At 49.4% G+C, this 24477-nt stretch overlaps 2 protein-coding genes across 5 annotated transcripts in view; one reads left to right on the plus strand and one right to left on the minus strand.

Moving 5' to 3' along the window:
- The window catches only part of tsc2 (TSC complex subunit 2), a 38242-nt gene extending 24805 nt beyond the window's left edge, over positions 1-13437 (plus strand). For all 4 annotated transcript variants that reach the window (XM_079730681.1, XM_079730683.1, XM_079730682.1 and 1 more), the window contains 13 exons: positions 51-163; positions 801-1040; positions 4787-5005; positions 8898-9028; positions 9520-10136; positions 10293-10371; positions 10468-10554; positions 11909-12095; positions 12193-12332; positions 12545-12623; positions 12706-12797; positions 12913-13011; positions 13147-13437. In XM_079730681.1, coding sequence (XP_079586807.1) covers positions 51-163; positions 801-1040; positions 4787-5005; positions 8898-9028; positions 9520-10136; positions 10293-10371; positions 10468-10554; positions 11909-12095; positions 12193-12332; positions 12545-12623; positions 12706-12797; positions 12913-13011; positions 13147-13323 — 2260 coding nt within the window. In that variant the 3' untranslated portion in view covers positions 13324-13437. The remainder of the gene's footprint in view (positions 1-50; positions 164-800; positions 1041-4786; positions 5006-8897; positions 9029-9519; positions 10137-10292; positions 10372-10467; positions 10555-11908; positions 12096-12192; positions 12333-12544; positions 12624-12705; positions 12798-12912; positions 13012-13146) is intronic.
- A 4683-nt stretch (positions 13438-18120) lies between these two features.
- pkd1a (polycystic kidney disease 1a) overlaps positions 18121-24477 on the minus strand; it is a 111532-nt gene continuing 105175 nt past the window's right edge. The window contains exons 51-53 of the mRNA XM_079730424.1: positions 19892-20135; positions 19525-19696; positions 18121-18269 (exon numbers count right to left, since the gene is read on the minus strand). Coding sequence (XP_079586550.1) covers positions 18234-18269; positions 19525-19696; positions 19892-20135 — 452 coding nt within the window. The 3' untranslated portion in view covers positions 18121-18233. The remainder of the gene's footprint in view (positions 18270-19524; positions 19697-19891; positions 20136-24477) is intronic.

Here is a 24477-nt window from a genome sequence, read left to right on the forward strand (position 1 = left end):
CCCCCCCCCCCCCCCCCCCCCCAGAGGGTGAAGGTGTGTCCTGTCTCCAGGTCTGACCCGTCGCTCCACACCCGTCTCACCAAGGAGGCTCCGGCCAAACTGGAGTCCCAGTCCAGCCAGCAGCAGAGCCGCGCCACACGCATCAGGGTCCGCTCCATGTCAGGTGAGGGGGGTCTAGGAGCCTGATGCCCCCCGATGCTGTTGGTGATGTCCCCCCCCCGATGCTGTTGGTGATGTCCCCCCCCCCCCGATGCTGTTGGTGATGTCCCCCCCCCCCCCCCCGATGCTGTTGGTGATGTCCCCCCCCCCCCCCCCCGATGCTGTTGGTGATGTCCCCCCCCCCCCCCGATGCTGTTGGTGATGTCCCCCCCCCCCCCCCGATGCTGTTGGTGATGTCCCCCCCCCCCCCGATGCTGTTGGTGATGTCCCCCCCCCCCCCCGATGCTGTTGGTGATGTCCCCCCCCCCCCCGATGCTGTTGGTGATGTCCCCCCCCCCCCTGATGCTGTTGGTGATGACTCTGTCTCTGCCCCCCCCCCCCCCCCCCCGATGCTGTTGGTGATGTCCCCCCCCCCCCGATGCTGTTGGTGATGACTCTGTCTCTGCCCCCCCCCCCGATGCTGTTGGTGATGACTCTGTCTCTGCCCCCCCCCCCCCGATGCTGTTGGTGATGTCCCCCCCCCCTCCCGATGCTGTTGGTGATGTCCCCCCCCCCCCCGATGCTGTTGGTGATGACTCTGTCTCTGCCCCCCCCCCCCCCCCGATGCTGTTGGTGATGACTCTGTCTCTGCCCCCCCCCAGGTGGCCATGCCCTGCGGGCAGGGCCCACCCAGAGTCTCAGTCCTCTGGTGTCCCCCTCCGAGGGGGAGTATGGCCCCCCTCTCTCCTCTGCTGCCGCGGGCCCCCCCCCCCTGGAAAGCCTGGGCCCTGCCCCCCCAGCCTCGCCGGCCCCCCCGCCCCTCAAGGACAACCCCAGCCTGGCGGAGCTCATCCCCATGCTCACCCAGGGCTGGGCCGAGATCTTCATACGGCGGCCATCGGGTACGAGAGACCACGATACATGTTTATATATATATATATATATATAGGTCGACATGTAGCATGTATACATGTTTATAGATAACAGATATATAGGTCGACATGTAGCATATATACATGTTTATATATAACAGATATATAGGTTGACATGTAGCATATATACATGTTTATATATAACAGATATATAGGTCGACATGTAGCATATATACATGTTTATAGATAACAGATATATAGGTCGACATGTAGCATATATACATGTTTATATATAACAGATATATAGGTCGACATGTAGCATATATACATGTTTATAGATAACAGATATATAGGTCGACATGTAACATATATACATGTTTATATATAACAGATATATAGGTCGACATGTAGCATATATACATGTTTATAGATAACAGATATATAGGTCGACATGTAGCATGTATACATGTTTATAGATAACAGATATATAGGTTGACATGTAGCATATATACATGTTTATATATAACAGATATATAGGTCGACATGTAGCATATATACATGTTTATAGATAACAGATATATAGGTCGACATGTAGCATATATACATGTTTATAGATAACAGATATATAGGTCGACATGTAGCATGTATACATGTTTATAGATAACAGATATATAGGTCGACATGTAGCATATATACATGTTTATATATAACAGATATATAGGTCGACATGTAGCATATATACATGTTTATAGATAACAGATATATAGGTCGACATGTAGCATATATACATGTTTATATATAACAGATATATAGGTCGACATGTAGCATATATACATGTTTATAGATAACAGATATATAGGTCGACATGTAACATATATACATGTTTATATATAACAGATATCATATATATATAGGTCTACATGTAACATACACACATGTTTATATATAACATATATATATATAGGTCTACATGTAACATATATACATGTTTATATAACAGATAGCATATATATATAGGTCTACATGTAATATATATACATGTTTAGATATAACAGATAACATATATATATATAGGTATACATGTAACATATATACATGTTTAAATATAACATTATATATATAGGTCTACATGTAACATATATACATGTTTAGATATATATATATAGGTCTAAATGTAACATATAAACATGTTTATATATAACAGATAACATATATAGGTCTAAACGTAACATATATACATGTTTAGATATAACAGATATATAACATATAAATATATATAGGTCTAAATGTAACATATATACATGTTTAAATATAACAGAAAATATATATATAGGTCTAAATGTAACATATACATGTTTATATATAACAGATATATAGCATATATATATATATATAGGTCTAAGTGTAACATATATACATGTTTAGATATAACAGATATATAGCATAAATATAGGTCTAAATGTAACATATACATTATTAGATATAACAGATATATAACGTATATATGTAGGTCTAAATGGAACATATATACATGTTTAGATATAACAGATATATAACACATATATATAGGTCTAAATGTAACATATATGCATGTTTAAATATAACAGATATATTACATATATACAGGTCTATATATAACATATATACAGGTTTAAATATAACATATATATATAGGGTTAGATAAATAAATAAATATAACATGTATACATGTTTAAATATAATTATATACAGGTCTAAATGTAACATAAACGTTTAGATATAACAGATATATAACATATTTATATAACATATATTTATATAGGTTTAAATATAACATATATACATGTTTAAATATAATTATATACAGGTCTAAATATAACATATAAACATGTTTAAATATAACATATATACAGGTCTAAGTATAACATATAAACATGTTTAAATATAACATATATACAGGTCTAAATATAACATAAACATGTTTAAATATAACAGATATATAACGTATATACAGGTCTAAATATAATATATTAACATGTTAAATATGACAGATATATAACATATATACAGGTCTAAATATAACATAACATATAAACATGTTTAAATATAACAGATATATAACATATATACAGGTGTCTAAATATAACATAACACAAACATGTTTAAATATAAAAGATATATAACATATATACAGGTCTAAATATAACATATACATGTTTAAATATAACATATATATAGGGTTAGATATAACATATATATGTTTAAATATAACAGATATATAGGGTTAGATATAAGATATATACATTTTTAAATTAACAGATGTATAGGTCTGAATATAATGTGTATATATAGGTTTAAATATAACCGATATATAGGTCTTAATATAAAAGATATATAGGTTTAAATATAACATATATATATATATAGGTCTAAATATAACAGATATATAGGTCTAAATATAACAGATATATAGGTCTAAATATAACAGATATATAGGTATAAATATAACATATATTTAGGTTTAAATATAACATATATATGTCTGAATATAACAGATATGTAGATCTAAATATAATAGATATATAGGTTTAAATATAACATTTATATATAGGTCTAAATATAACAGATATATAATTTTAAATAGCACATATATAGGTTTAAATATAACAGATATATTGGTTTAAATATAACAGATATATAGGTCTAATTAATAACAGATATATAGGTCTAAATATAACAGACATATAGGTCTAAATATAGCAGATAAATCAGGTAATCATCAACCGTCCCACCAGCCTCGGTCCATTATCCAGCAATACCAAGCCCACTGCCAGAAACGTAGATGTCATTTTAGATTCAGACTTCACTTTCATCTCTCACATTAACAAAGTTGTGGAGTCATGTTTCCTCCATATCAGAACCATTTCCAAATTATAATTTTTTTTTATCACATCCCAACCTCGAAAAATGAATCCATGCCCTCATATTCTGGCGTCTAGATTAATGTAACTCTCTGTTAACCAGCATCACCCATGAATCACTCCCCCGTCTCCAGTTGGTTCAAAATTCAGCAACTAGTCTTCTCACTGGTTATAACAGACAACGTCACATCACTCCTGTCCTAGCTGCTTTGCACTGGCTCCCTGTCTGTTTTAGAATCGATTTTAAGATTTGATTGATCACTTTTAAGGCTCTTCATGGTCTAGCCCCCGAGTATATAACAGACAAGCTGATGCCATACGAGCCTGTTCGCAGCCTTCTCCACCAGGGTGCCTGGGCTTTGGAATGGCCTGCCCGCAGAGAAAAGACTTTCTAAATCAGTAAACTCTTTTAAATCACTTCCTAAAACACATTTTCATAGACTTGCTTTTACGTGACGTTGTCTTTTTATTCTTTTTATTCTCTTCCTAAATGTCTTCCTAATTGTCTTATGTCAAAACACTTTGTAAATGATTGTTTTTAAAGGTGCTATATAAATAAAGATATTATTATATTATTATTAGATTTAACATGAATATATAGGTTTAGATACAACATATATATAGGTATAGATATAACACATATATATATATATATATATATATATAGGTTTAAATATAACATATATATAGGTTTAGATATAACATTTATATAGGTATAGATATAACATATGTACTGTGTATATATATATATTTATAGGTTTAAATATATATATCTATCAGACTCTGGTCCCGTCAGAGAGGAGCCCTTAACGAGGCCTTATCCAGGGTTGATGAGGCCCCGCCCCCCACCTGACGCGTCTGACTCCGCCCCCTCAGGTAACACCAGCTGGCTGATGTGTCTGGAGAACCCGCCCAGCCCCTTCTCCTCAGAGCTGGGCAACATGCCGCTGCAGGAGCTGTCCACCATCCTGATGGCCATGGAGGGCGTGAAGGAGCCGGCCGGCCAGACGGCCAGCGCCCCCGCCAGTACGGCCACGCCCGGCCCCGAGCCCTACGCCGCAGGGAAGGGGCATCTCATGCAGCGCTCCAACACAGGTGAGACAGGGGGTCTGTCTGCCTGTGGTCGTCTGTCTGTCTGCCTGTCTGCCTGTCTGAGTGCCTGTCTGTCTTCCTGTGTTCGTCTGTCTGTCCGTCTGTGTCTGCCTGTCTGCCTGTCTGTCTGTCTGCCTGTCTGTTTGCCTGTCTGTCTGTCTGTCTGTCTGCCTGTCTGTCTGCCTGTCTGTCTGCCTGTCTGAGTGCCTGTCTGTCTTCCTGTGTTCGTCTGTCTGTCCGTCTGTGTCTGCCTGTCTGCCTGTCTGCCTGTCTGTCTGCCTGTCTGTCTGCCTGTCTGTCCGTCTGTGTTCGGCTGTCTGTCTGTTTTTGTGTCTGTGTGTCTGTGTTTATGTGTGACTGTTATATTGGGGGGCTCTCAGGCTGTTATATTGGGGGGGCTCTCAGACTGTTATATTGGGGGGCTCTCAGACTGTTATATTGGGGGGCTCTCAGGTTGTTTTATTGGGGGGGTGTCATGGGTAGATGTGTTGGAGCGACTTGAACGAGATGGAAAAACACTCAGGAGCAGACGAGGAGTGATGGATAGGATGGGATCTTTTATTTATCCCAATATAAGGCCCTTAAGGTGATAAAAAATAGAACAAAAATTAACAAAAAAACAAAAAAATCTATATTTATACATAAGGTTGACTCAGCGTACAAAATAGGCTTGAGAGTCACCAAAAATAACATAAGTCAAAACTTTAAGAAACCGGACCTTTAAACAAGTCAAATACAGTAGAGCAATATTCAGGCATAAGTCCTTTCTCCATCAGCTCCCACGAACCACTGTTGAACGTCGGCCTAAGTAGGCCTAACCCCCACTGCTAATTGGTGCATACCAATTTTCCCGTTGCGTCAGGGGTGTTTACAAGAGAAGTTACACAACAGCTTTAAAACAGCTTCCGTTCTACCCTCAATTAGCCAGAAACAATTAACATTGTAAACTGTGCACCATTGCTATTTTGGCATAGCCAAAATGTACAAAGACAGCAATAAAAATAAATATAATAACTTGGGGTCACTTCCGGTTTACCCGGAAAATTTGACGTCGATATAAACCCTGGTGACGCGGCGCTCCAACCCTCATATTAACATAAGACGAGACGCTGTTAAGGCGGACATTTGCGCTGCGTTAACATGCAACTTATGAACTAAATAAACAGACCTGAAATTTGACTACGACAAACTTGTTTGAGTGGTTATTGCGACAAAACAGGTGACGTTAATGGTAAATGGAATCAAACAAAGTTGTAATGATGGTACTTGCAAGATTGTATTAAACTGTCGTAGTGCGTATGATAAATGACAGGGTAGATGAATGATTTTAAAACAGTATGAAGATAACGGAATACATAAACAACCATGACAAACACACAGGCAATATTCGCACTCAGTCTCTTGTGTGTAGCGTAGCGCTACCGTGACGGTAGCTATGGCACCGTCACAGGGGGGCTCTCAGACTGTTATTTTGGGGGGGCTCTCAGACTGTTATATTGGGGGGCTCTCAGACTCTTATATTGGGGGGGCTCTCAGACTGTTATATTGGGGGGCTCTCAGACTGTTATATTGGGGGGCTCTCAGACTGTTATATTGGGGGGGCTCTCAGACTGTTATATTGGGGGGGCTCTCAGACTGTTATATTGGGGGGCTCTCAGACTGTTATATTGGGGGGGCTCTCAGACTGTTATATTGGGGGGGCTCTCAGGTTGTTATATTGGGGGGGGGCTCTCAGACTGTTATATTGGGGGGGGGGGCTCTCAGACTGTTATATTGGGGGGGGGGCTCTCAGACTGTTATATGGGGGGGGCTCTCAGACTGTTATATTGGGGGGGGCTCTCAGACTGTTATATTGGGGGGCTCTCAGACTGTTATATTGGGGGGGCTCTCAGACTGTTATATTGGGGGGGGCTCTCAGACTGTTATATTGGGGGGCTCTCAGGTTGTTATATTGGGGGGGGCTCTCAGACTGTTATATTGGGGGGCTCTCAGACTGTTATATTGGGGGGCTCTCAGGTTGTTATATTGGGGGGGGCTCTCAGACTGTTATATTTAGGTGGAGGTGATGCGTGTCTTGTGTGGGGGGGGTGTTATGAGGTGGGGATGGGTCAGTAGCTCAGCGCACCGCCCAGGGGACGTCTCTGGGGGGGGGGCTCTATGGGTCAGCAGCTCGTGACACCGCCCAGGGGACGTCTCTGGGGGGGGGGCTCTATGGGTCAGCAGCTCGTGACACCGCCCAGGGGACGTCTCTGGGGGGGGGGCTCTATGGGTCAGCAGCTCGTGACACCGCCCAGGGGACGTCTCTGGGGGGGGGGCTCTATGGGTCAGCAGCTCGTGACACCGCCCAGGGGACGTCTCGGGGGGGGGGGGCTCTATGGGTCAGCAGCTCATGACACCGCCCAGGGGACTCCCTGCTCTTCTTCTCTCTGATTGTTTCATTTTGTATCTTCACCACCACCATCTTACGATCAACGCTGGGGTTGGTTTTAAACGGCCCCCATGCTGCCTACCCTCTCTCTGGGCTCCCCCCCAGTGGGGCCCTCTCTCTGGGATCTGGGTCTGGGCTCAGCTCCCCCCACCGGAGCCCAAGCCTCCGGGAGGCTGACCAGGAGCATCTCCTGGGCAGGTACCGTCTCCCCCCGTGTGTCCCCCCCCAGATTGACCCCCCCTGCCCGCTGGCCCCCTGGGGGGCGGATGAGAAGCCCTAGGCCTTACCCTAACCCTAACCTAAAGGTTCCTCATGGTAAAGCCTTGAGCCTAACCTAACCCTAACCTAAAGGTTCCTCATGGTAAAGCCTTGAGCCTAACCTAACCCTAACCTAAAGGTTCCTCATGGTAAAGCCCTAGGCCTTACCCTAACCTAAAGGTTCCTCATGGTAAAGCCCTAGGCCTTACCCTAACCTAAAGGTTCCTCATGGTAAAGCCCTAGGCCTTACCCTAACCCTAACCTAAAGGTTCCTCATGGTAAAGCCCTAGGCCTTACCCTAACCTAAAGGTTCCTCATGGTAAAGCCCTGAGCCTAACCTAACCCTAACCTTAAGGTTCCTCATGGTAAAGCCTTGAGCCTAACCTAACCCTAACCTAAAGGTTCCTCATGGTAAAGCCTTGAGCCTAACCTAACCCTAACCTAAAGGTTCCTCATGGTAAAGCCTTGAGCCTAACCTAACCCTAACCTAAAGGTTCCTCATGGTAAAGCCTTGAGCCTAACCTAACCCTAACCTAAAGGTTCCTCATGGTAAAGCCTTGAGCCTAATTCTCACCCTGGGAACCTAACTCCTCACTGTTCTCCTGACATGAGGTCATGAGGTCCATCCATGGCACTAACACTCACTCTTCTGCCCCAGGTTGTGAGTTCTGTCAGTGGAAGTCATCTTCCTGTTGTCTAGACCTGGGGCCTTGGGTTCAGCGACGGAGCTAACCTTCTCTCCAGCGTAACCCTGCATGCGGTGTTTCATTAGAGCCTGTGGGTTCTGATCCAGCCTGGCTCAGCAGACGTCCTTGTGTCTGTGTGTCGCTCAGGGAGGCTCTTCTGATATAGTCTTTAGTCTCCACGCATCCGCTTGTGTTTCCTGTTGACTTGGCGTGTGTGGTTCTTCAACCTGTTGGACCAGAATGAATCGCTGGAAGTTCTGGTTGTACGTCAGTGTGTTGCTGTTTGAGAGTGTTTGAGATATAACCACCGTTCTCCCCCATCGTTCGTGGCTGCGTGCGTGCATCCGTGCCTGCGTGCCTGTGTGTGTGTGTGTGTGTGTGTGTGTGTGTGTGTGTGCGTCTGTGTGTGCGTGTGTCTGTGTGTGTGTGTGCCTGCGTGCGTCTGTGTGTGTGTGCCTATGTGTGTGTGCCTGCGTGCGTACGTGCATGCGTACTAACCCTACCCAACGCTCCCCTGCTGTAGACTCTGTGGTGGTGGTGGAGGAGGAGCGCCCCGCCCCCCCCGTGACCCGCTCCCCGTCTGAAGACTTCGAGGCGACCTCTGAACCCATCTTCATGACCACCAAGACCCCGCCCCCGCACACACTCAGCAGGGTAGGTGGTGGAGGTGGTGGTGGTGGTGGTGGTGGTGGTGGTGGTGGTGGTGGTGGTGGTGTGGTGGTGGTGGTGGTGGTAACCCTTACCCTAACCCTATGATTCATTCAATCACAGGGTTAGGGTTAGGGTTAACCCTAACCCTAACCCTATGATTCATCGTTAGGGTTAGGGTTAGGGCTAACCCTAACCCTATGATTCATTCAATCACAGGGTTAGGGTTAGGGTTAACCCTAACCCTAACCCTATGATTCATCGTTAGGGTTAGGGTTAGGGCTAACCCTAACCCTATGATTCATTCAATCACAGGGTTAGGGTTAGGGTTAGGGTTAGGGTTAGCCCTAACCCTGGGGGGTCTGTTGGGGGGGCTGCCGGGCCCTTCCATGGAGGGTATTATCCTGCTGGACCACTCCCACACTCGCCACTAAACTAAAGTCTCATTCAGAGAGGTCAGTGTTCAGTGTTCTCCTCCTCTTCTCCCCTCCCCCCAGTCCTCCTCCACCTCCAGCCAGGACGAGGAGAAGTCGACCCTGGAGGAGGTGAGCGAGGGGGCCATCCCCATCGACCAGCCCACCCAGGGGCCCTCCACCCCGGGCAGCCAGGGGCCGGACCTCCCCTTCCAGCCCCACGGCGCCCAAGGCCTCAACAAGTCCAGCTCCTCCCCCGAGCTGCAGACCCTCCCCCAGGCCTTCTGCAAGGGCCCGGAGGCCCCCGCCCCCCGGCCCAGACCGCCCTCAGACGGGAAGCCCCCGCCCGCCCAGGCCCTCGGGGAGAGGGAGAAGGTGGAGGCGCTCGGCGGAGGAGGTGGAGCAGCAGGAGCAGGTGGTGGTGCAGGGGGAGGAGCAGGTGGAGGAGGAGCAGCAGGTGGAGTAGGAGGAGGTGGGGAGACGCCTGGATCGACGGGTGGGGCAGCAGGCCTGTGCCTGGAGTTCCCCTCAGCGGTGGTCTACCCAGGGCCCCTCTCCCCCAGCGGAGGCCACCGGCCCCGGGGCCACACCATCTCAGTGTCGGCTCCGTCCTCCAGGAGAGAGAGGCGCACGGAGAGGGACCCGTACCACAGCCGCCCCGGGCCCAGCACCGCAGAGAAGACCTACGGCCTCAGCCCCAGGTACCAGGTGTTCACTGAGAGACCTCCTGGTGTCTCTAACAGACCTCCCGGTGTCTCTAACAGACCTCCCGGTGTCTCTAACAGACCTCCCGGTGTCTCTAACAGACCTCCCGGTGTCTCTAACAGACCTCCTGGTGTCTTCTCTCTTCTCCTCAGCTTTGTGTTCCTCCAGCTCTATCACTCTCCGTTCTTCGGCAATGAGGCCAACAAGCCTCTGCTGCTGCCCAAGACCCAGGTCAGTGCTCCCCTCGGCCTCCTCCAGGAGGCGCTCTGTGCTCCTCCCCATACACCGGTACCGTAGGAGGCCCAACAGCTCTGTGGTCTTTTCCAGGTGATCGACCGGGCGGTGAAGGTGCTGGACCAGATGCCTCCGTATGACACCCACAAGATCGGAGTGGTGTTTGTGGGAGTGGGTCAGGTGAGGACAGACAGGCAGGCAGAGAGACAGACAGATGGGCATGAAGGCGGGCAGACAGACAGGCAGAGCTGTGTTTTCTATATTATTCTTCTTCTTCAGGACCACCTACAACATTTGACAAATCTTCCTCCACCATCTTCCACTCTCTCCCGCTCTCTTAATGTGTTGCCTATTGTTGTGGTGTTGTTTATTTGTTCCCTTTTGTTTGATTGTCTGTATGTCTGTATGTATTCCTTTTTTATTTGTAAAGCGCCTTTTAGTATTTAGAAAAGCGCTATAAAAAACTGATCAATTATTGCTATTATTATTATTAGATTATCTTGTGTGATCTATATAATATTAGATATGCTTGTGATACCTGATGATGCCTACCAAGTTCTTTGTTCTGAAGGTGGCACACGACAGAGCCACCTCACACATGTTCTCACACCCCGTTCTGCTAGTAGAAGATCCAAGCTCATATATAGCGGGCAGCTAACCCTACCCCTGGCTCTTTACTGTAGATCTATACTGTAGATCTAGCTCCCCCTAACCCTGGATCTATACTGTAGATCTAGCTCCCCCTAACCCTGGATCTATACTGTAGATCTAGCTCCTCTAACTCTAACCCTGGATCTATGCTGTAGATCTAGCTCCTCTAACTCTACCCCTAAACCTGGATCTATACTGTAGATCTATACTGTAGCTCTAGCTCCTCTAAGTCTAACCCTATGCTGTAGATCTAGCTCCTCTAACTCTACCCCTAAACCTGGATCTATACTGTAGATCTATACTGTAGATCTAGCTCCTCTAACTCTACCCCTAAACCTGGATCTATACTGTAGATCTATACTGTAGACCTTTACTGTAGATCTAGCTCCTCTAGCTCTAACCCTAAACCTGGATCTATACTGTAGATCTAGCTCCTCTAGCTCTACCCCTAAACCTGGATCTATACTGTAGATCTATACTGTAGATCTAGCTCCTCTAACTCTACCCCTAAACCTGGATCTATACTGTAGATCTATACTGTAGATCTAGCTCCTCTAGCTCTACCCCTAAACCTGGATCTATACTGTAGATCTATACTGTAGATCTATACTGTAGATCTAGCTCCTCTAACTCTACCCCTAAACCTGGATCTATACTGTAGATCTAGCTCCTCTAGCTCTACCCCTAAACCTGGATCTATACTGTAGATCTAGCTCCTCTAACTCTACCCCTAAACCTGGATCTATACTGTAGATCTAGCTCCTCTAGCTCTACCCCTAAACCTGGATCTATACTGTAGATCTAGCTCCTCTAACTCTACCCCTAAACCTGGATCTATACTGTAGATCTAGCTCCTCTAGCTCTACCCGTGCTCTCCCATCAGGTGAGCAACGAGGTGGCCATCCTGTCCAACGAGTATGGCTCCAACCGCTACGCCTCCTTCCTGACGGGGCTGGGGAGGCTGATCCACCTGAAGGACTGCGACCCCGACCAGATCTTCCTGGGGGGTCTGGACCAGTACGGGGACGACGGGGAGTTCACCTACTGCTGGCACGACGACATCATGCAAGGTGGGGCTCGGCCAATCACTGCTCCCCAGGATCACGAGATAACTATCGACTGTAACTGTGTGTGTGTGTGTGTGTGTGTGTGTGTGTGTGTGTGTAGCTATCTTCCACATCGCCACCCTGATGCCCAACAGGGAGAGCGATAAGGGCTGCTGCAACAAGAAGAGACACATCGGCAACGACTTTGTGATGGTGGTCTATAACGACTCTGAGGAGGCCTACAAGCTGGGCACCATCAAGGTACACCTCCGTTATAGATCTATACTGTCCTCTGTTATAGATCTATACTGTCCTCCGTTATAGATCTATACTGTCTCCTCCGTTATAGATCTATACTCTCTCCTGCCCGTAATAGATCTATACTCTCTCCTGCCCGTTATAGATCTATACTGCCTCCTCCTCCGTTATAGATCTATACTGTCCTCCGTTATAGATCTATACTGTCTCCTCAGGGCCAGTTCAACTTCGTGGAGGTGGTCATCAAACCCCTGGACTACGAGTGTAACCTGGTGACGCTTCAGTGTCGTAAAGGTAAGAAACACACGGGGGGAGCTGTAGGAGGTTAGGGTTAGGGCTCCTCCTCCTGCTGTTCTGATTGGTCCTCTCCTCTCAGACCTGGAGGGATTGGTCGACACCACGGTGGCCAAGATCGTTTCGGACCGTAACCTTCCTCTGCTGGTGAGACAGATGGCCCTCCACGCCAACGTAAGAGTAACACTACACACACACTACACACACTACAGTAACCTTCCTCTGCTGGTGAGACAGATGGCCCTCCACGCCAACCTAAGAGTAACACTACCCCCCCCCCCGTCCTCAGATGGCCTCTCTGGTCCACCAGTACCGCGCCAACCCTTCCGACGCCTACGCCTCCAAGTGGCTCGCCCGCCTACGACACATCAAGAGGATACGGACCCGGGTACCAGCGCACGCACACACACACGTGCACCTTTCCTCTAGTTTATTTCCTCTTGCCATCACCATCAGACATCCCTCTCTGCTGTTTTATTATCTGCTCCTCCTCATGGTTCTCCTCCTCCTCCTGCTCCTCCAGGCCCAGGAGGACGGTGCGTCGCGGCCCAGCGCTGGTATCTCCCTGACCACGGGCCACGCTGGGGCCAAGCCCTCCTACCAGAGCTCCTCCTGCACCTCCTCCTGCACCGGGGGGGAGGCGGGCGGCCAGAGGAAGCGCCTCGTCTCCACCGTCGACGACTTCACCGACTTCGTCTGACAGACAGACGTCCTAAGCCCATTAGAGGACAGCATCACACACACATGAATACACACACACATGAACACACACGCACACAGGCGCTTGTGTGTGGAATAAAGAGTCTAAACCTGCCATGTTGGAGTCATTCCCTTCACCGAGAGCCTTCCCTTCACCGAGAGCCTTCCACACGTTCTGCTGTCAAACCTTTTATTCAACTTTGTCAAAAGCTTGAGAAGTGTTAATCTGCCCGACGATACATGATTCTGGAACACATTCCACGGCCAAGCACTAAACACAGGAATACATTTAAATCCTACAACAGTACAAACTCCAGCGGAACATGCGGCAGATGGACGGCAATGAGGCTGACATCACAGTAAGGCCAGTGTTTGTGTCCGTGGGAGAATAGCAATTTTATAAAATAGTGTTGGACATTTACTCATTAACTACTTGAATATGTCATTTCAGAGTTTGATGAGAGTGCTGCTCGATATGTGAATAAAACAATACTTCATCTGACAGAGGAGGAATATGTACAACAAACACTCCTATATTTACACACATGGACAGAGTAGACCTTTATCCATACTAAAACATAAAGGGTACTTAAACATAGCTTGGTTACAAATGAACTCAACAATGGACACTTGGTCAGATTGTGATACTTACATTGATATTCAGAATTAAAAGATCCTAACTTATCGTACACTTTGGGATATTAAAGCAAAAGGAAAGTTATGGCTTAAGAAATAGCTTGTTGGTTTAAATGAGAATACGTTCATGTCATACTGTAACGATGCGTTGGAGAAGAGGTCCCTGAGAGCTTCCACTGGGGCCAACATTAGAGGTCATCTAACATACAGATACAACCGAGGGCCAAATAAACACGACATTGGGAATCAGACAATATTGAGTACCAAATTCAAATCATGAAATACATGTAGTAGCTACATTGTGATAATGTCTAGATATAAAAACAAGTTAAATATGGTGTCATCTCCACTAGGGAATAAAGTGCTAAACGGTTTAAGAGCGATTCATAACTCGGTAAAAGCATAAATGATCAGCTTTGGTGTTTATTGTCACGTTACGAAGCCTTCTCTGACCAAGCTTATACATTATTATTACACACATGAGCCCTCATCATAACACACCTACATCATAACAAAGTGCTTTAAATTAAAACCAATGCATACAACTTAAATGAACATATATTTACAGAAAGAATCATGATTAGAACCGCTTCTATCTACTGCTTCCTGAAAGGTTAGGCGGCCATTCTATACCTCTGCAACCAATCAGGAACTAGAAGTTAGACTAGGTCAGACTGGCTGCGTTTCCCCTCACCCCCCCTATCCTCCTCCCCCCTATCCTTCAGCCCCTCCCCCGTTGGTCGTACCCCCCCTTCAGGTCGGCCCCCCTCCCAGTGTCTCCCGGTCCTATTCCCGCTCTTCCCCCGATCAGCCGACCTTTGACCTGCCAACACTTTCCCCGCTGCCTCTCGTCGCTCTCCTGTTTCCAAGCCACCCCCTCGCTCCCTCCAGGACAGACTGCCCCTCCCTCCAGGACAGACTGCCCCTCCCTCCAGGACAGACGCCCCCCCCCTGAACACCGCTCCAGTCTGTTAGTCTTCGTCGAGCACGACACTGTGCTCCTGTCAAAGGGCCCTGGTGAGCCCCAGGACCCCAGGTTCGGACGGGGTTCGGTCCAGGGAGGTAAAGAAGGATTTGCTTTATTTGGCTTGGATCGCTAGCTTCAAGCTGCTAGCGGCTCTATTAGCCCCTGGCGGCTAGCTGCTAGCCGATTCTATTAGCCCCTGGCGGCTAGCTGCTAGCCGACTATTAGCCCCTGGCGGCTAGCTGCTAGCCGACTCTATTAGCCCCTGGCGGCTAGCTGCTAGCCGACTCTATTAGCCCCTGGCGGCTAGCTGCTAGCCGACTTTATTAGCCCCTGGCGCCTGCGCCGAGCTCACAGCTCGCTGAGCGAGGGTCCCTCATCCAGCGATGCCTCGTCCGGACGGGTCGTTTCATACCTTCGTCTTCCTTCGTCTTCCTCGTGTCTTCACTGGGTTCCAAGATGGCCGCCCGGACAGACCTGCTGTCCGGGTCGACCTCCCCCTCAGGGGGAGGGGGTGTGAGGGGAGAGGGGGCTGACCTTGGAGGGGAGGAGGTGTGTGAGGAGGGTCTTTGTGGGCGGGGCTCTGAGGGGGGAGAACGGGGTGGGCGGAGTTTTCTTCTTGGCCGCTCTCGCCTTCTCCTTTTTCTCCTTCTTCTCCTTCTTCCCGCTTTTCTCCTTCTGCTTGCCTCCCTTCTTCTCCCCCCGTCCCGGGTCCTCCTCCCCCTCCCTCCCCGCGGGGGTCCGGCCCCTCCCCCTCCTCCGGGCGCGCTCCAGACGGACCTCCGTGTGGAACAGGTCCTCCGTCGCCATGGTGACGCGCTCCAGCTGCTGCAGCAGGGCGTCCAGGGTCGGGAGGAGCCTCCGCAGCGACGCCTCTGTCTCCGCCCGCTCCCTCCAGCCGGCCCCGCCCACGGGCCCCGGGGGCTCGGTGAGGCCGCGGGGCCCCGGGGGGGGGCACCAGGAGGCCTCTGAGCCGCCGTCGGGGCTGGGGGCCTCGGGCCCCTCCAGGGGGGGCAGGCAGAGGGACTGGCAGTCGCTGGTGGAGGAGGACCGCGACGGGGGCAGGGCCATGCCCTCGAAGCGGACCTTATGGCGGAACTGGGAGGAGGAGAGGAGGAGGTGAGGAGGAGGAGAGGAGGTGAGGAGGAGCAGACAGAGAGAGAGAGTACTGGGGAGGAGGAGGTGAGGAGGAGGGGAGCCCTACCTCCTTGGCGCGGCTGAGGCCCAGCCACATCTTGAGGCGGTGCAGCAGCAGATCCACCATCTCGTGGTCCTGCAGGTCGGCCGGCGGCCTCTGCAGCTCAGCGCGCGCCCGCCGGTAGTTCCTCATCAGCACGGCCGCCGCCAGCCACAGCGCCAGCAGCCGCAGCGCCGCCGCGCTCCCCACGAAGGCCAGTGCCCACACGGAGCTCGCCGGGCCCGCCGGCGTCTCCGCGGGGCGCCACGACAACAAGCCCCGCCCCCCCGCACTCAGCAGCGAGATGCAGGCGGTGCCGACGCTGCTGTAGCCGTCCAGCACGGAGGAGAAGAGCTGGGGGGGAGAGGATAGACCTTTAGCTCAGAGCGCTAACAGACCGCTAACACACCGCTAACACATGCTATGAAACCGCTAACATACTGCTAACAGACTGCTAACACACCGCTAACACACGCTGTGAAACCGCTAACAGACCGCTAACAGACCGCTAACAGACTAGCCTGCTAACAGACCGCTAACAGACCACTATGAGACCGCTAACACACTGCTCACAGACCGCTAACAGACTAGCCTGCTAACAGACCGCTAACAGATCGCTATGAGACCGCTAACACACTGCTCACAGACCGCTAACAGACTAGCCTGCTATGAGACCGCTAACAGACCGCTAACAGACTAGCCTGCTAACAGACCGCTAACAGACTAGCCTGCTAACAGACCGCTAACAGACTGCTTACAGACCGCTAACAGACCGCTAACAGACTGCTAACAGACTGCTAACAGACTGCTAACAGACCGCTAACAGACTGCTAACAGACCAGCCTGACTAGCCTGCTAACAGACCGCTAACAGGCCGCTAACAGGCCGCTTACAGACCGCTTACAGACCACTTACAGACCGCTTACAGACCGCTAACAGACTACTAACAGACCGCTAACAGACCGCTAACAGACCAGCCTGACTAGCCTGCTAACAGACCAGCCTGACTAGCCTGCTAACAGACCGCTAACAGACCGCTAACAGACTGCTAACAGACTGCTAACAGACTGCTAACAGACCGCTAACAGACTGCTAACAGACCAGCCTGACTAGCCTGCTAACAGGCCGCTTACAGACCGCTTACAGACCACTTACAGACCGCTAACAGACTACTAACAGACCGCTAACAGACCGCTAACAGACCAGCCTGACTAGCCTGCTAACAGACCAGCCTGACTAGCCTGCTAACAGACCGCTAACAGACCGCTAACAGACTGCTAACAGACCGCTAACAGACTGCTATTGTGTGTGTGTGTGTGCGTGTGTCTGCGTGCATCACCAGGTGGCCTATGTGTGCGTAGGCCAGCAGCAGCAGCAGTGAGGCCAGGGACACACAGAGCAGCTCAGAGACAGAGCCACGCAGAGCACGGCCGAACACCGCCCACTCCCTTAGGAACCGCAACTGGTGAGAGGCCTGGGGGGAGAGAAAAAAGAGGGAGGGAGAGGGGGGAGGGGAGAGAGAGAGAGAGAGAGAGAGAGAGAGAGAGAGAGAGAGAGAGAGAGAGAGAGAGAGGGGGGGGGAGAGAGAGAGAGAGAGAGAGAGAGAGAGGGGGAGAGAGAGAGAGAGAGAGAGAGGGGGAGAGAGAGAGGGAGAGAGAGAGGGAGAGAGAGAGGGGGAGAGAGAGAGAGGGGGGAGAGCAGAGGGAAGGAGGTTAGATACAGCACGGCACAGATGCTGCAGTGAGATGGTTTGTGCAGAACACACACATGACCATGAATATCTGTAGACAGACAGAAATACAGAGGACATCCCAGATACACAGACAGACAGACAACAGACAGACTGACAGACTGACAGGCTCTCTCCTCTCCCTCCTCACCTTCAGCACCAGGACGAAGAGCAGCAGTGCAGCCATGTTAGTGTAGGCCCGGCTCTGATTGGCCAGCGGGAGGAAGTTGGTGAAGGCGTCGCCCTGGTGACGGAGGTACCGCCCCCAGGCCCGCCGGGCACCTGTGCAGCGGCTCAGGTGGAGCGCGCACACGCATATGGCCACGCCCAGCTGGGCCACGCCCATCAGACGCCACACACACAGCAGGTAGCCACACCCCTCACGCAGCACGCCAACAAACCCCCTCAACAGAAGTACAGCACCAGGCCCAACAGCACCATCTGGAGGAGGAGAGGAGGAGGAGGAGAGGAGGAGGAGGATGAGAGGAGGAGGAGGAGGATGAGAGAGGAGAGAGGAGGAGAGAGGAGGAGGATGAGAGGAGGAGGAGGAGGAAGAGGATGAGAGGAGGAGGAGGAGGAGGAGGAGAGATAGAGGATGAGAGGAGGAGGAGGAGGAGAGAGAGGAGGAGGAGAGAGAGAGGAGGAGGAGAGGAGGAGGAAGAGGATGAGAGGAGGAGGAGAGGAGGAGAGGAGGAGGAGAGGAGGAAGAGGAGGAGAGAGGAGGAGGAGGAGAGAGAGGAGGAGGAAGAGGAGGAGGAGAGAGAGGAGGAGGAAGAGGAGGATGACAGGAGGAGGAAGAAGAGGAGAGAGAGGAGGAGGAGAAAGAGGAGAAGGAGGATGAGGAGAGAGGAGGAGGAGGAAGAGGAGGAGGAAGAGGAGGAGGAGAGAGGAGGAGGAAGAGGAGGATGACAGGAGGAGGAGGAAGAGGAGAGAGGAGGAGGAGGAAGAGGAGAAGGAGGAGGAGGGAGAGAGGAGGAGGAAGAGGAGAAGGAGGAGGAGGACAGAGTTGGAGGAGGAAGAGGAGAAGGAGAGAGAGGAGGAAGAGGAGGAGGAGGATGACAGGAAGAGGAGAAGGAGGAGAGAGGAGGAGGAAGAGGAGGAAGAGGATGAGAGGAGGAGGAGAGAGGAGTAGGAGGAAGAGGAGGAGGAGGAGAGAGGAGGAGGAAGTGGAGGAAGAGGATGAGAGGAGGAGGAGGAGAGAGGAGTAGGAGGAAGAGGAGGAGGAGGATGAGAGAGAGAGGAGGAAGAGGAGGATGAGAGGAGGAGGAGGAAGAGGAGAAGGAGGAGGAGAGAGGAGGAGGAAGAGGAGGAGTACAGAGAGGAAGAGGAGGAGGAGGAAGAAGAGGAGGAGGAGGAGGAGGAGGAGGAGGAGGAGGAGGAGGAGGAGGAGTACAGGGAGGAAGAGAAGGAGGAGGAAGAGGAGGAGGAGTACAGGGAGGAAGAGGAGGGCTTAAGGGATGGAGAGGAGGAGTTAAGGGCGTGGTCTGCCCAGATGGTCTACGCCCACACAGGGGACAGGTGAGGCTGCTCTAGGGGCCAGGTGAGGCTGCTCTAGGGGCCAGGTGAGGCTGCTCTAGGGGCCAGGTGAGGCTGCTCTAGGGGCCAGGTGAGGCTGCTCTAGGGGCCAGGTGAGGCTGCTCTAACACAGCGGTCCCAGCTCCCCTGGGCGTGCGAGGGTTGGTTGAGGTCAGTTTACCGTCAGCAGCAGCTGGAGGTCGAGTTCCTCGATTGGCCAGAGGCGCACGACCGGGAGATCGAGGCTGGACTGAGCACGCTCAGAGACGGGGAACTCAAACAGGAAGCAGACAGCGGCCAGCAGGTCAGTGTTGGTGTTGTACAGACCGAACTCCACAAACAGGGCCCGTGTTCTACACGCACACACACACACACACACACCACATGCACAAACCACAAACAAACAAACGCACACACACACACACACACCACACACACACAGACGTGTTACCTTGTTAAAACTAGCTAGTTATCATTTCAGCTTTGTTCTACATTATGAAGACACAGTACAACATCTATGTGCTACACTCCCAGTGCGTCCCACTTACCTGTGGCTGAGCCACTGGTTCTGCTGCAGCTGGTCTATGGTGGCTAAGGCCTGCTCCAGGGTCCGGTTGAGCTGGTAGACCGAGACCTCTACCCCAGGGGACCCCCGCTGGTCCAGAGCAGACCAGGGGTCGGGGGTCAGGAGGTCGGGGGTCAGGCTGGGGTCGGGGGTCAGGAGGTCGGGGGTCCTCACGGCCCACACGCTGCCCCCCGTCGAACCCCCGTCGTAATTAATCTGAGCTCCATCTGGAAAAGTGTTCAGAGCTCAGACTTTGTTCCGTTTCAAGAGAAACACAAACAGAATCCTAAACACGCCTTAAAACGACCAAAGTCTACGCCTTAAAACGACCAGTATACATCTTGAGCGACCAAAGTCTACACCTTAAAGCCACCAAAGTCTACGCCTTAAAACGACCAAAGTCTAGGCCTTAAAGCGACCAAAGTCTACGCCTTAAAACGACCAAAGTCTATGTCTTAAAACGACCAAAGTCTATGTCTTAAAGCAACCAAAGTCTACGCCTTGAGCAACCAAAGGCTACGCCTTACCAGCACCAAAGTCTACACCTTAAAGCGACCAAAGTCTACGCCTTAAAGCGACCAAAGTATACACCTTGAGCGACCAAAGTCTACGCCTTAAAAGGACCAGTCTACACCTTGAGCGACCAAAGTCTACGCCTTAAAACGACCAAAGTCTACACCTTAAAGCGACCAAAGTCTACGCCTTGAGCGACCAAAGTCTACGCCTTAAAGCAACCAAAGTCTACGCCTTAAAACAAACAAAGTCTACGCCTTGAGCAACCAAAGTCTACGCCTTACCAGCACCAAAGTCTACACCTTAAAGCGACCAAAGTCTACGCCTTAAAGCGACCAAAGTATACACCTTGAGCGATTAAAGTCTACGCCTTGAGCGACGAAAGTCTACGCCTTAAAGCCACCAAAGTCTACGCCTTAAAGCCACCAAAGTCTATGCCTTAAAACCACCAAAGTCTACGCCTTAAAACGACCAGTCTACTCCTTAAAACGACCAGTCTAGGCCTTAAAGCGACCAAAGTCTACGCCTTAAAACGACCAAAGTCTATGTCTTAAAGCAACCAAAGTCTACGCCTTAAAACGACCAAAGTCTACGCCTTGAGCGACCAAAGTCTACGCCTTAAAGCCACCAAAGTCTACGCCTTAAAGCGACCAAAGTCTACACCTTAAAACGACCAGTATACATCTTGAGCGACCAAGTCTACACCTTAAAGCCACCAAAGTCTACGCCTTAAAGCGACCAAAGTCTATGCCTTAAAGTGACCATAGCCTATGCCTTAAAGCGACCAAAGTCTACGCCTTAAAGCGACCAAAGCCTACGCCTTAAAGCGACCAAAGTCTACGCCTTAAAGCGACCAAAGTCTACGCCTTAAAGCGACCAAAGCCTACGCCTTAAAACAACCAGTATACATCTTGAGCGACCAAAGTCTACACCTTAAAGCCACCAAAGTCTACGCCTTAAAACGACCAAAGTCTACGCCTTAAAGCAACCAAAGTCTACGCCTTAAAACGACCAAAATCTACGCCTTAAAACGACCAAAGTCTACGACCAAAGTCCAGGCGTAAACCAAAGTCTACGCCTTACAACGACCAAAGTCTACGCCTTAAAGCGACCAAAGTCTACGCCTTGAGCGACCAAAGTCTACGCCTTAAAGCAACCAAAGTCTACACCTTAAAACAAACAAAGTCTACGCCTTGAGCAACCAAAAGCTACGCCTTACCAGCACCAAAGTCTACACCTTAAAGCGACCAAAGTCTACGCCTTAAAGCGACCAAAGTTTACACCTTGAGCGACCAAAGTCTACGCCTTAAAAGGACCAGTCTACACCTTGAGCGACCAAAGTCTACGCCTTGATCGACCAAAGTCTACGCCTTAAAGCAACCAAAGTCTACGCCTTAAAACAAACAAAGTCTACGCCTTGAGCAACCAAAGTCTACGCCTTACCAGCACCAAAGTCTACACCTTAAAGCGACCAAAGTCTACGCCTTAAAGCGACCAAAGTATACACCTTGAGCGATTAAGGTCTACGCCTTGAGCGATGAAAGTCTACGCCTTAAAGCGACCAAAGTCTACGCCTTAAAGCGACCAAAGTCTACGCCTTAAAGCGACCAAAGTCTACGCCTTGAAGCGACCAAAGCCTACGCCTTAAAACGACCAGTATACATCTTGAGCGACCAAAGTCTACACCTTAAAGCCACCAAAGTCTACGCCTTAAAACGACCAAAGTCTACGCCTTAAAGCAACCAAAGTCTACTTCTTAAAATGACCAAAATCTACGCCTTAAAACGACCAAAGTCTACGACCAAAGTCTAGGCGTAAACCAAAGTCTACGCCTTACAACGACCAAAGTCTACGCCTTAAAAGGACCAAAGTCTACGCCTTAAAACGACCAAAGTCTACGCCTTAAAGCGACCAAAGTCTACGCCTTGAGCGACCAAAGTCTACGCCTAAAAGCAACCAAAGTCTACACCTTAAAACAAACAAAGTCTACGCCTTGAGCAACCAAAGGCTACGCCTTACCAGCACCAAAGTCTACACCTTAAAGCGACCAAAGTCTACGCCTTAAAGCGACCAAAGTATACACCTTGAGCGACCAAAGTCTACGCCTTAAAAGGACCAGTCTACACCTTGAGCGACCAAAGTCTACGCCTTAAAACGACCAAAGTCTACACCTTAAAGCGACCAAAGTCTACGCCTTGAGCGACCAAAGTCTACGCCTTAAAGCAACCAAAGTCTACGCCTTAAAACAAACAAAGTCTACGCCTTGAGCAACCAAAGTCTACGCCTTACCAGCACCAAAGTCTACACCTTAAAGCGACCAAAGTCTACGCCTTAAAGCGACCAAAGTATACACCTTGAGCGATTAAAGTCTACGCCTTGAGCAACGAAAGTCTACGCCTTAAAGCCACCAAAGTCTACGCCTTAAAGCCACCAAAGTCTATGCCTTAAAACCACCAAAGTCTACGCCTTAAAACGACCAGTCTACGCCTTTAAACGACCAAAGTCTACACCTTAAAGCGACCAAAGTCTACGCCTTGAGCGACCAAAGTCTAGTCCTTAAAACGACCAAAGTCTAGGCCTTAAAGCGACCAAAGTCTACGCCTTAAAACGACCAAAGTCTATGTCTTAAAGAAACCAAAGTCTACGCCTTAAAACGACCAAAGTCTACGCCTTGAGCGACCAAAGTCTACGCCTTAAAGCCACCAAAGTCTACGCCTTAAAGCGACCAAAGTCTACGCCTTAAAGCGACCAAAGTCTACGCCTTAAAGCGACCAAAGTCTACGCCTTAAAGTGACCAAAGCCTACGCCTTAAAGCGACCAAAGTCTACGCCTTGAGCGACCAAAGTCTACGCCTTAAAGCAACCAAAGTCTACGCCTTAAAACAAACAAAGTCTACGCCTTGAGCAACCAAAGTCTACGCCTTACCAGCACCAAAGTCTACACCTTAAAGCGACCAAAGTCTACGCCTTAAAGCGACCAAAGTATACACCTTGAGCGATTAAAGTCTACGCCTTGAGCGACGAAAGTCTACGCCTTAAAGCCACCAAAGTCTACGCCTTAAAGCCACCAAAGTCTATGCCTTAAAACCACCAAAGTCTACGCCTTAAAACGACCAGTCTACTCCTTAAAACGACCAGTCTAGGCCTTAAAGCGACCAAAGTCTACGCCTTAAAACGACCAAAGTCTATGTCTTAAAGCAACCAAAGTCTACGCCTTAAAACGACCAAAGTCTACGCCTTGAGCGACCAAAGTCTACGCCTTAAAGCCACCAAAGTCTACGCCTTAAAGCGACCAAAGTCTACACCTTAAAACGACCAGTATACATCTTGAGCGACCAAGTCTACACCTTAAAGCCACCAAAGTCTACGCCTTAAAGCGACCAAAGTCTATGCCTTAAAGTGACCATAGCCTATGCCTTAAAGCGACCAAAGTCTACGCCTTAAAGCGACCAAAGCCTACGCCTTAAAGCGACCAAAGTCTACGCCTTAAAGCGACCAAAGTCTACGCCTTAAAGCGACCAAAGTCTACGCCTTAAAGCGACCAAAGCCTACGCCTTAAAACAACCAGTATACATCTTGAGCGACCAAAGTCTACACCTTAAAGCCACCAAAGTCTACGCCTTAAAACGACCAAAGTCTACGCCTTAAAGCAACCAAAGTCTACGCCTTAAAACGACCAAAATCTACGCCTTAAAACGACCAAAGTCTACGACCAAAGTCTAGGCGTAAACCAAAGTCTACGCCTTACAACGACCAAAGTCTACGCCTTAAAGCGACCAAAGTCTACGCCTTGAGCGACCAAAGTCTACGCCTTAAAGCAACCAAAGTCTACACCTTAAAACAAACAAAGTCTACGCCTTGAGCAACCAAAGGCTACGCCTTACCAGCACCAAAGTCTACACCTTAAAGCGACCAAAGTCTACGCCTTAAAGCGACCAAAGTTTACACCTTGAGCGACCAAAGTCTACGCCTTAAAAGGACCAGTCTACACCTTGAGCGACCAAAGTCTACGCCTTGATCGACCAAAGTCTACGCCTTAAAGCAACCAAAGTCTACG

The sequence above is a fragment of the Pollachius pollachius genome (genome assembly GCF_949987615.1).
Source record: "Pollachius pollachius genome assembly, chromosome: 2".
In the NCBI taxonomy this organism is placed as follows: Eukaryota; Metazoa; Chordata; class Actinopteri; order Gadiformes; family Gadidae; genus Pollachius; species Pollachius pollachius.